The sequence below is a fragment of the Saccopteryx bilineata genome, chromosome 6 (genome assembly GCF_036850765.1).
Source record: "Saccopteryx bilineata isolate mSacBil1 chromosome 6, mSacBil1_pri_phased_curated, whole genome shotgun sequence".
In the NCBI taxonomy this organism is placed as follows: domain Eukaryota; kingdom Metazoa; phylum Chordata; class Mammalia; order Chiroptera; family Emballonuridae; genus Saccopteryx; species Saccopteryx bilineata.
The window spans coordinates 62867007-62878765 of record NC_089495.1 but is presented as its reverse complement, the minus strand read 5'-3'; the positions used below and the strand labels follow the sequence as shown (position 1 = coordinate 62878765).

Here is an 11759-nt window from a genome sequence, read left to right as displayed (position 1 = left end):
GCAATGTTCACCATCTCTAGAAAACTCCTTCTAATTCAATATACACAGAAGATGTGGGAAAATATGTTTGTGGCTGAATATATCAGAATCTACATTAATTGTATATTTAATCGGAATATCAAAACCACAATTTTATTCCAAATGTAACCAAGAAGACAGTATCACTCATATTTAAAATGATTCCAAAATATAGTACATAATTAATTCCAAAATAAAATGAATAGAAAATATTTAAGTGATAAAACTACCCAGTTATGAAAAGGAACAGACACCTGTGCACTCAGCCTGCATTGGGCCACTTATGATCAACTTTCTATTTTTTCTGTACAGTGGATAGACTGAAGATTTAATATTACAAACATTAGAAATACACAACTTATGGATATAAAGACCCCCTTTGGGGAGGGCAGATCTGATTTCACAGAAAGAGCCAGTAATACTTACTGTAGAGATGACTCTAGTGGAGTTTAGCAGGTGACTTCCACAAACTCTATCAACACTGCATTTATTTAGGGGGTTCCAGCTTTTTAGTACACACCAAATGTATTCAGAAATATTCTTTCCGAAAGACGTTCACATTCTCTTGTATCTCCCAGACACACCTATAAAAAGTAATTCTTTAATTAAAAAAAATGCCCTTGTTTGCAGCTAGGATGAACCACTCCCTCTTTCAGGGTCCTTTACAGTATGTACGTGAGACAGCAGCAGGGGCTTTATTATGCTGAGTGGCAGGGGGAAGGCAGGCAATCAGCACAGGGCTGGAATCAAGCTGTGCCTGACCACCAACAAGCTTGGCTCTGTCGGGGTTACTTCCATTCCTTCCTTTTTCAATACGAGGATTGCACAGACCCACGTTCGTGTTATGCACATGATCCAAGACTCCTCTGTCTCCCTGCAATGTGACATCGAAGGGGGCTCCTATTTTGCCTCCCAAGCCTAGCCAGGGACGCCTTCGCCCTCGGCTGCCATCTATCGGCCAAGAAGCGAGCGATACGCCCCGGACCCCCATCATGTCTGCTGCAGCTTGGCTCGTACCAGCCGCGCGACAATAAACAAGTGCACTGGACGGAGCCCTGTGCCGGCATCGGAGCAGATGTCTCAGAGATCTCTGCGAAGCTTTCCGCGCTGCCACCTCCACAGCGTCCGGGAGAAAAGACGCGACTTTCGCTGAGTTTTTTAGAGTCGCCAGGCTGCGGAGACACGCCACAGGCGTAGAACAACGCTGTTCCTGTCCCCCCAGACCCCGCAAAGGATGTCGGAAATAGAGAGTTCCAAATAATGACGGTCGTGGGCCGCGTCTGGGAAAAGGATAGCAGGAGCGCTGAAACCGCCAAGAGGATGCGGGAGCTGTACAAATACTAAGTAGGGGCCGCGGCGGCCGCAGGCTGGGCACCCGCAGAGCGGCGGCAGGATCCCAGCGCCGTGGCAGGATCCCAGCGCGGTGGTCGCCGCTGCGCAGGGGGTGGAGGACCGTGCAAAAGCCGCAGCCACCGAGGGAGCAGCTGAAAGGCCGGTGCCACCTTCGCTCGCCCCCTCACTACCATGTACAGTGTGCGCTGCAAGAAGAAGGCAGGCAATGCATGCACACCCCCGCGCCCCTCTCCCTCTGGCTTGTCCCCGGGCGTGCGCCACTGACCAGAGGGGAATGTGGTGAAGACACTTAGGAGGAGAGCCGAGGGGGGGGAGGGAAGGGCCGGCCGGCGGGAACCCAGGCCCGAGAGTACCAGGAACCCGAGGCGGCTGGAGGGGGCGGCGGCCGCTGCTGGCTTGGAGAAAGTTGTCCCTTGTGCAGATGGCAACTGTAAGTACCCGCCTGGGGTGTGGGGTGAAGGGTGCGGGGGACACCGCGATTGTGCTCTGGTGCGGGTGAGAGCAAGTGTACGAGTGAGCGTGAGTGTGAGCGAGTGCGAACGGTCGGCTGCCCCGGCCGTCACGTTGGCGGTGCCGGCGGTGCCAGGCAGCCTTCTCCGCGTCCCCCTCCTCCAACAGCTCCCTCCCCGCCCCGCCCGGCTCGCGTTCACAGCCCCTACCCGGAGGCGCCTCTACAGCGGGTCCTTCGCCGCCCCTCCCCCTCCCTTCTCAGCCCGCTGCTTGCGATCGCCCCCTCTACCTCCCCAACCGCCCTGCCCGCTCCGACTACTGCGGAGAGCGCCGGGGAGAGCCGTTTGGGGAGCCCCGAACCCGCGTTCGCCACCGCGGCGGCGGCCCCAGGTTAGCGACGTCCGGGCGCCTTTCCTCCAGCCGCGCGGACAGCACTTCTCGCTGCCTCCTCACCCTGCTGGGTCGTGAGAAACCCTGAGCGCACCCCAAAGAGGTATTTTTTAAGGGTGGCTACGATGAATGGGCCCTAAAGAAGTGACAAGGGGTAAGTCGGCCGTTTACTTTGCGAAAGAAGCTCCAGTGTGTGTGTGTGTGTGTGTGTGTGTGTGTGTACGCGCGCGCTCGCCTGTGTGTGTCTGTGTGTGTGTGTGTGTGTGTGTGCGCGCGCGCGCGCGTGTGCGCGCGTGTGTGTGGCGGCAGAGTGCCTTTCTTTTCCTCTCCTCCCTCCCCTCCTTCCTCCCCTTCCCCTTCCTTCGCTTTGGGGCGGTGTGGGGGAGGGGGAGACTCGCGTCCTGGAACTCCGGGTGCTTCTGCTTGGGCGGCTGTGGGAGCAGCTGTGCCTGGAGCCGCGGGTCGAGCCTGGGTGCTGGGCTCCAACCCTCCCGGCCCCACGCTGCTTAATAAGGATGTGCAGGACGATGGTCCAAGGTCTAAATTCTTTGGAGAAAAGCAAATTGTTCCCCCGCCTTCCAAAAAAAAAAAAAAAAATTCTGAGAATTTGAGAATGTGCAGCGCACCCGCGAATTTACATCGGAGGTGTGTTTTCGAGTCACCATGTCAGCCTTCCCTGCTCATTCAACTTTATTTTCTCCAATTTTCGGGCTCCTTTGCTGGCAAGGAGGAAGGGAAAAGGAGTGGAGTGAGAGGAAGCTCTTCGACCCTGGCTAACCAGTTCTGAATTAAAGTTGTAGACGCTCGAGTTGAATACCGGCTGGACACAATTTGCAATGGGCTGTCAGAAGGGGTGGGAGGTGAATGGGGGCGGGGAAGCACAGAGAGGGAGGGAGGGGACCCAACCTGGGTTGATTGGTTGTGCAGATTTGATCCAGCGAAGAACCGAAATTTCAAGGTAAACATTTTGCTTTCATAGTCGGTGGTGTTTCTGGCGCTCTTAAACCTGGAAGTGTTTGTCATTGTTTAGGGGAGTCGGGGATACTTGCGAGGTTTATACACTAGGATTCGGATTCGTCTCCACACGTCTGGGTGGCCAAACGTGAATGATTCGCAAGATAATTGCACGTGTGCCTGTGAATGCAGAGGCCAATAACACGGGCTGGCTTCGCCTCGGGGATCCAGATCGAGGTCTCCAGGCTTGAACCCGTGACTGAGAAACGTGTTGGCTCAGTTTTGTGTTGCGATTCGACATCAGACTTCGGTTGTGGTGTGGCAAAGGAAAGGCTGACCAAAGAAAAGGCATTGGTTCCCCAGCAGAACATTTTCACCAAATGTCCCTCCCTTCAATCAACACTACACGAACTCACACGCATTCGCACACTTGTTCCATATTTGTCCTTTCCCTTATGACTGCTGCTGTCGAGTCCAAGTAGGAAGTCGAAGGAACCCTTTAAAAAGACAAAAAGAGTACAGGGAAGAAAAGGAGGAGGAGATCAGATTGATTCCTTGGGGAGATGAAATTTGGAGATTAAAGCACTGACCTCTGTCACTTGCTGTTCTCCCTCTCTACCACCTATCTGGCTTCGTAATCAGTCCAAGGGCCCTTTTCCCAAGGTGGGGGGAAGAGGCGGGGGTAAAGAATTGAACATTAAATGTAATAAGCAACTCCAAAGATGGGGATGCTGGGGCGGTGGTAGCTCAGTACAAATCTTGCTAACTCAGTAGGGTTAGGTTTGCATACCAGGGTAAACAGATGTGTAGTCCGAGGTAATGGGGACTTTGGCTAAGGACCTTGGTTTACTTTTAGCTGATTCCGGGTAAGCAGTTGGAACGTCCTCTATAAACTCCAGGTATCGAAAAGTGTACCGGATTTGCGGATGCCTTCGCAGAGCTCTTTGGAATCCATCGCGCAGAACTATTTCAGTGGCTTAAAGATGCGGTTTGGTGGCGTTGCTGACATGATCAATGAGGAGAAATGGACGCAGGGCGCTCTCTGAGAAGCACTGTTAAGTGGCACCGTGCATGCAATTAGGACGCTGATGTGCTTAATAGCGTGGTAGTGAAGTCCACCATCAAAGCGAACACTTCTTTTTCTCCACTCAAAGCCCCTGAAGACAATTGGTGATTAAAGAGCTTCTTCTGTGTCCTTTTGATGCTTTATCTTGCATCCTTTATGCCTCTGAAAAGTATTCTTTAGGTTCCCACCTTGGCATTTGGAACGAGGGTTTAAAATAGCCCAAGTATTGTGGTTCCTTGAATCTCTGTGAAAATAGGAGACATTCACCATGAACTGTTAACTGAAGAGATTCTGAAAGAAAGGCAGAGGGGCTGGGTGTAGCTGGGTGGGAATCTTGTAAATGCTGCTTTTTTTTTTTTCTTTTTTTTTTTTGCTCTCAAATTAGAACCATGAAACTGAACTGACAGCCATTTTATGTATATTTATGAATTGGTTTTAAAAGGGGGGGGGTGGGGGAATGGGAAGAACACTAAAATGGGACTTTATCTAACTTGTCCTTATCTTGTAACGAGCTGCATTTCCTGCTGTACTCTTTAGGAAATGAAATCAACCTTTAAATCAAAATGAATATCAGATTTTAATAAAATCTGGAGCATGTCCATGTTGAGGGGAGAATGTCATTCATAGCCCCTCCTACTGGATTTCAGAGAAATAGTATTAGGGGAAAAAGACTTTTTTGCAGATCCCTTAAATTTTTGTCATATTCTGTTGTTTCCTTTTTCCCTTTCTCCCTTGCAGGAGGTAAAATGCACACTTGCTGCCCCCCAGTAACTTTGGAACAGGACCTTCACAGAAAAATGCATAGCTGGATGCTGCAGACTCTAGCATTTGCTCTAACATCTCTCGTCCTCTCGTGTGCAGAAACCATCGATTATTATGGGGAAATTTGTGACAATGCATGTCCTTGTGAGGAAAAGGACGGCATTTTAACTGTGAGCTGTGAAAACCGAGGGATCATCAGCCTCTCTGAAATTAGCCCTCCTCGTTTCCCAGTCTACCACCTCTTGTTGTCTGGAAACCTTTTGAACCGTCTTTATCCCAATGAGTTTGTCAATTATACTGGGGCTTCAATTTTGCATTTGGGTAGCAACGTTATCCAGGACATTGAGACCGGGGCTTTTCATGGTCTGCGTGGTTTAAGGAGGCTGCATTTGAACAATAATAAATTGGAACTTCTTCGTGATGATATATTCCTTGGCTTGGAGAGCCTGGAGTACCTACAGGTCGATTATAATTACATCAGTGTCATTGAACCCAATGCTTTTGGGAAACTGCATTTTTTGCAGGTGCTTATCCTCAATGACAATCTCTTGTCCAGTTTACCCAACAACCTCTTCCGTTTTGTGCCCTTAACGCACTTGGATCTGCGGGGAAACCGACTGAAACTTTTGCCCTATGTGGGGCTGTTGCAACACATGGATAAAGTTGTGGAGTTACAGCTGGAGGAAAACCCTTGGAATTGCTCCTGTGAACTGATCCCACTGAAGGATTGGTTGGACAGTATCTCCTACTCGGCCCTGGTGGGAGATGTGGTTTGTGAGACACCCTTCCGCTTACATGGCCGGGATTTAGACGAAGTGTCCAAGCAGGAACTTTGCCCGAGGAAACTTATTTCAGACTACGAGATGAGGCCGCAGACGCCTTTGAGCACCACGGGGTATTTACACACCACCCCGGCTTCGGTGAATTCTGTGGCCACTTCTTCCTCTGCTGTTTACAAACCTCCTTTGAAAACCCCTAAGGGGACCCGCCAACCCAACAAGCCCAGGGTGCGCCCCACCTCTAGACAGCCCTTCAAGGACTTGAGCTACAGTAATTCTGGCCCCAGCATCGCCTACCAGACCAAATCTCCCGTGCCTTTGGAGTGTCCCACCCAGTGCTATTGCAACCTGCAAATCTCTGATCTGGGCCTCAACGTCAACTGCCAGGAGCGAAAGATCGAGAGCATCGCAGAGCTGCAGCCCAAGCCCTACAACCCCAAGAAAATGTATCTGACAGAGAACTACATCGCGGTGGTGCGCAGGAGCGACTTCCTGGAGGCCACGGGGCTGGACCTTCTCCACTTGGGCAACAACCGCATCTCAATGATCCAGGACCACGCCTTTGGAGATCTCACCAACCTGAGGCGCCTCTATCTGAATGGCAACAGGATTGAGAAGCTGAGCCCAGAGTTGTTTTATGGCCTGCAGAGCCTGCAGTATCTCTTCCTCCAATATAACCTCATTCGCGAGATTCAGTCTGGGACTTTCGATCCGGTCCCCAACCTACAGCTGCTATTCCTGAATAACAACCTCCTGCAGACGATGCCCTCAGGCGTCTTCTCCAGCCTGACACTCCTCAGGCTGAACCTGAGGAGTAACCACTTCACCTCCTTGCCGGTGAGTGGAGTTCTGGACCAGTTGAAGTCACTCATCCAAATCGACCTGCACGACAACCCTTGGGATTGTACCTGCGACGTGGTGGGCATGAAGCTGTGGGTCGAGCAGCTCAAAGTGGGTGTCTTGGTGGACGAAGTCATCTGCAAGGCGCCCAAGAACTTCGCTGAGACAGATATGCGCTCCATTAAGTCGGAACTGCTCTGCCCAGACTATTCCGACGTGGTCGTTTCCACGCCCACACCCTCCTCCGTCCAGGTCCCAGTGAGGACCAGCGCGGTGACCCCCACCGTGCGGTTGAACAGCACTGGGGCCCCCGCGGGCTTGGGCGCAGGCGGAGGCGCGTCCTCGGTGCCCTTGTCGGTGTTGATCCTCAGCCTGCTGCTGGTTTTCATCATGTCCGTCTTCGTGGCCGCTGGGCTCTTCGTGCTGGTTATGAAGCGCAGGAAGAAGAACCAGAGCGACCACACCAGCACAAACAATTCCGACGTAAGCTCCTTCAACATGCAGTACAGCGTGTACAGCGGCGGGGGCGGTGCGGGCGGCCACCCGCACGCGCACGTGCACCACCGCGGGCCCTCGCTGCCCAAGGTGAAGACGCCCGCGGGCCACGTCTACGAGTACATCCCCCACCCGCTGGGCCACATGTGCAAAAATCCCATCTACCGCTCTCGAGAGGGCAACTCCGTGGAGGATTACAAAGACCTGCACGAGCTCAAGGTCACCTACAGCAGCAACCACCACCTGCAGCAGCCGCCGCCGCCGCCGCCGCCGCCGCAGCCCCCGCAGCAGCCCCCGCCGCAGCTGCAGCTGCCGCCCGCGGACGACGAGAGGCGGGAAGGCCACCACTTGAGGAGCCCCGCCTATAGCGTCAGCACCATCGAGCCCCGGGAGGACCTGTTGTCGCCGGTGCAGGATGCCGACCGCTTTTACAGGGGCATCTTAGAACCAGACAAACACTGCGCTACCACCCCCGCGGGCAGTAGCCTCCCGGAATACCCCAAGTTCCCGTGCAGCCCTGCTGCTTACACTTTCTCCCCCAACTATGACCTGAGACGCCCCCACCAGTATTTGCACCCGGGGGCAGGGGACAGCAGGCTGCGGGAACCGGTGCTTTACAGCCCCCCCAGTGCTGTCTTTGTAGAACCCAACCGGAACGAATATCTGGAGTTAAAAGCAAAACTAAACGTTGAGCCGGACTACCTCGAAGTGCTGGAAAAACAGACCACATTTAGCCAGTTCTAAAAGCAAAGAAAACTCCCTTGGAGCTTTTGCATTGAAAACAAACAAACAAGCAAGCCGACACACACGGTGAACACATTTGATTAATTGTGTTGTTTCAACGTTTAGAGTGAAGTGCCTTGGCACGAGATTCTCAGCTTCGGCGGAAGATACTGAAAGGGTGTGCAATTTCCTTTTAATTTTACACGTGGGGAAACATTTGTGTAAACTGAGCACATCACTTTCTCTTGCGTGGGGGGGGGGGAGGAGAGTAGGGCTTTTCGGAAAGCAGTTTGCTGCGCGGATGAGTTGTTAAAGGTCGAAGTCTTTTTTTGTAGTAGTTGGAAGTACTAAGAATGGTGGAAGATGGCAGCGCATAGATTCTACTCTTTCTCTTTTGCTCCCTTCTCCCCTCCCCCTTTCTTACTCCCCTTTTAAGCCATGAGTGTGTCTAAATGGCTTTTCTGGAGAGATAAACATACCCAACTTGAACGGAAAGTTCCTTCTTTTCTGTTTCCTCTTTCTCATCCTCCCCTTCCTCTCTCTGCCTCCTTGCCTCCCTCCTAGCATTCTTTTTCTTTCTTTTACGAGGATGTTTGTATGCATTCTGGACATTTGAATTAAAAACAAGTGTTGTGATCATGAAAGGATCACCATAGATGTGGACAAATCATTAAAATTACAGAGCTATATGATCCATAACTGATTAGTCAAAATAACTTATTGATGAAATATACAAATATTTTATTGTAGCACCTATTTTTATATGCACACTTAACATTTCTCTTTCCTTCACTATTTAGCCTATGATTTTCACAGAGGTGTCACACTACATTAGGAGCTGCATTTCCAAAACTGCAGTGATATCAGTAAGGCATTTTAAACCATTAAAAATATGGAGAATTTAATGACAATTTTTTAAAGCCAATGCAACCCACACAATTGTATCTGTAATTTAAAATTAAAACTGATTGTATCCCAATGTACATAAAAAAAATTTAGGGCAATTAATTGGGCCATTTGGGTGAGAATCGGGTGCAAGTTTCTGGTTTTATTAGAGAAAATTTCAAAGTATTTTTATTAGTCAACCAAAATGATGTATATTGATTTGACTACTATTGTAGCCAATTTTTGGATTGTTTAACCAAACCCCATTGCATTTGTACAGATCCACGCGTACTGGCACCTCAGAAGACCAAATGATGGACTGTACAAATACCTATACAATGTCTTTATCCCTCTGGGCAGCAAGCAATGATGATAACTACAAACAGGATCTCTGTAAGATGGGGCTACTGTTGTTACAATCTTATATGTATCCCAGCACATGTAATTTTTTAAATAGTTTCTGAATAAACACTTGATAACTATGTCAAATATGAGGGATTGAAGTAATGATTACTTAAAGAGTAAAAGTTTTAGCTATCTGTGATTGACTGAATCTTCATTATTAACAATTTAGGACATAGTAGCTAACGTATTCTTTACAGAAAAATATTTCAACTAATTATCAAACTTAAAAATATATAGACATGTAATTAAACCTTTAGTGGTTCATGGAATTACGTTTTTCTAAACATACTATTTAATGTGTTTATTAATGAAGTTTTGATTATATACTTCTTTTCCTTACTGAAGTATTCATCTAATACATGGAGCATGGTAAGTAATATATTGTATATTCGTTTTTCTTCTAATATTATATACTTTTGTCATGTCAATATTATTTATTTAGTTTACAAATTTCCATAGTTACATATTCCTGTGTAAAATTACCTTCAACACTTATGATAGATACTTCATCTCAAATTGATCTATATCCTAAATGTTCAAAATATTGGTGAGTATAAGGTGTTCATCTCTGGGTAAGATTTGCCAGTGAATTGAGATTAGTATAAGGGTAAGAAATATTTGAATTAATTTGAAACTTAAAGATCCATGTATTTATTTGCTTTGGGGGGGGGGTCTTTCTGTAATCTCACCTGAAATGAGTACAATATCAGGGCTGTTCATGAACTTTATGTTTAAGTAATAGTCTCCATGGCATTTTGCCACAAAGAGGCAGCATTCACCCATGAGTAAATTGACAGTAACTGCTTCAATTCGGGTTGAACAGGTGGTAATAGTTTCCCTGAGGAATTAAATATATATATTTATATAGTAATGCTAAATCAGCCAAGTGAAGTAAACTATACCCAATCTAGGCCGTATTTTTCCATCTAATTTTTTATTCAAAGAGAAAGGAACAAGATTAATAATGTCATGTGATACCATGAAAAATTAAAAATGTATCTCTACTTTTCATTTCCTTCCTCCATATTAGATACAAGATTAGAAAAGAAAAATAAATAGCATTTGTTTTTACAATTGGCGTTGTAATGAATTTCTCTTCAGGATGGGTGTTACTTTCCTTTTCAAAATGTCAAAATCACTTTCTCAATATTATTTTATGTAGATATGGTGGTGTTGTATAAATTATAAAATACAAAATGGAATCCTTCATGTAACTAGGTTTTCTTTCTTATTTGATGCATAAAATGTAGGAAATAAGAATTACATGAAATTCAAGATGTAGCTTCCAAAGAAAGTCCATTGATGTATTTCAGAGATTCACAAAATATGTCAAACTAGCACTATAGCACATAATTTTATTACATACACTCTCTTTAACTGGTTTTTGTATACCTTTACTATTCCTAAGGTGTCCAACACTTTTTTAAATCTCAAAATAACAATTATATGATTTGTGAAAACAGGTTACTTCTATTTTCTAAATGATATTTATCTCAACTGTATTGAGGTATTGAGGATAAAAGTAAACATCATTTCTCTAATAAACTGGAAAGCTTTTAACATGTGGAATCATGAAACTTGGATAGAATTAATAATGAATTATCTTTTTTCTTATATATAATTTGCTTGCCAGCACAGAACATATACAATAGAACATAAATTATATGGTTTTGAATAATTGATTTTTGGTTTTTCAGGTTGTTCACTGAATAAATAATTACATTTGGTGTATCAGTGGAATATGATTGGATTAAGGGACCCTGCATACCCTCTTTATAGAATTTTGGAGAACAACAATATGTAATGTTTCAGGCATCAATTAAAATTTGGATGCAAACTAAAGTTATTCTTTGTGCTTGTTCCATTTGTATGTTGCATAATCTCATACAAATATATTCCCAGATAGCTATTATAAAATCTTATTTTTATTATTATGTATAATTATAGTGCAATACTTAAATTAATTCAGAAAGTAAATATATCCTGTGTAAATGTGGATAATTTGTATGCTAATAGTCAAAATTATTTACAGTTTAATGATTGAAGTTATAAGTTAATCAATTTTAGCATAAATATCATACTTAGAACACATTCTTTTTTTTTTTTTAGACAAGGTTATCACTTTAAATAAGTGAAGTGGAAAATTTTGGTGAATGTCCTGGATATGCAAGTCAACTCCACTACTGTTTCCTCAATAGCAACAAGAAAATCAAACTAGTGTGTAATGCAAACATCCACATATAGTGTGGAAAAGGTTAGAATTTAAAATCTTTATCTAATGCACCAGTTTCTTGCTCTATATTATAAATTCTGTTCTTGTTATTAAGTTATGTTGTTAGAAAATAATTTGAGAGTGTAATCTTTCTATACTTTTTTTACTCTCTTTTTCCTTACATTTCTCCATTTCCTTACTCCTTCCTTCTTATTTTTTCTCTTCATTATTTTTCAGTAGGACTAGGAAAAGAGTGAAAATACTTTAGTCCTCATCTGAAATGCCAAAAACTAGCACTTAATTTCAAGAGCTCAATAAGTTGTTTCCAATGTCACACAACTCCAAATTAAGAAAAATAAAGAAAACAAATATGCTTCTAATTTAATTTGGAAATATGCATTTGTACTTCTTAGATGGTTCCAAATTA

The 11759-nt window shown here is 45.6% G+C and overlaps 1 protein-coding gene across 3 annotated transcripts; it reads left to right on the top strand.

Moving 5' to 3' along the window:
• Positions 1–1002: 1002 nt before the first annotated feature.
• Positions 1003–11368, top strand: SLITRK5 (SLIT and NTRK like family member 5). 3 transcript variants are annotated; one of them, XR_010726192.1, is made up of 4 exons: positions 1003–1801; positions 4970–9108; positions 10818–10962; positions 11230–11368. XR_010726192.1 is itself a non-coding variant. In XM_066236800.1 (2 exons), the coding sequence occupies exon 2, from the start codon at positions 4978–4980 to the stop codon at positions 7849–7851; it is 2874 nt and encodes a 957-aa protein (XP_066092897.1). In that variant the 5' UTR covers positions 1003–1801; positions 4970–4977; the 3' UTR covers positions 7852–9169. The 3 variants fall into 3 exon arrangements, 1 of the variants encoding a protein (XP_066092897.1); XR_010726193.1 differs by lacking the exons at positions 10818–10962; positions 11230–11368 and having other exon boundaries at positions 4970–7917; positions 8631–8653; XM_066236800.1 differs by lacking the exons at positions 10818–10962; positions 11230–11368 and having other exon boundaries at positions 4970–9169.
• The last annotated feature ends 391 nt before the right edge of the window (positions 11369–11759 follow it).

Excerpts from the sequence above, each read along its gene's own strand:
- SLITRK5 (XM_066236800.1), top strand. The coding sequence starts at position 4,978 with ATGCACACTTGCTGCCCCCCAGTAACTTTGGAACAGGACCTTCACAGA.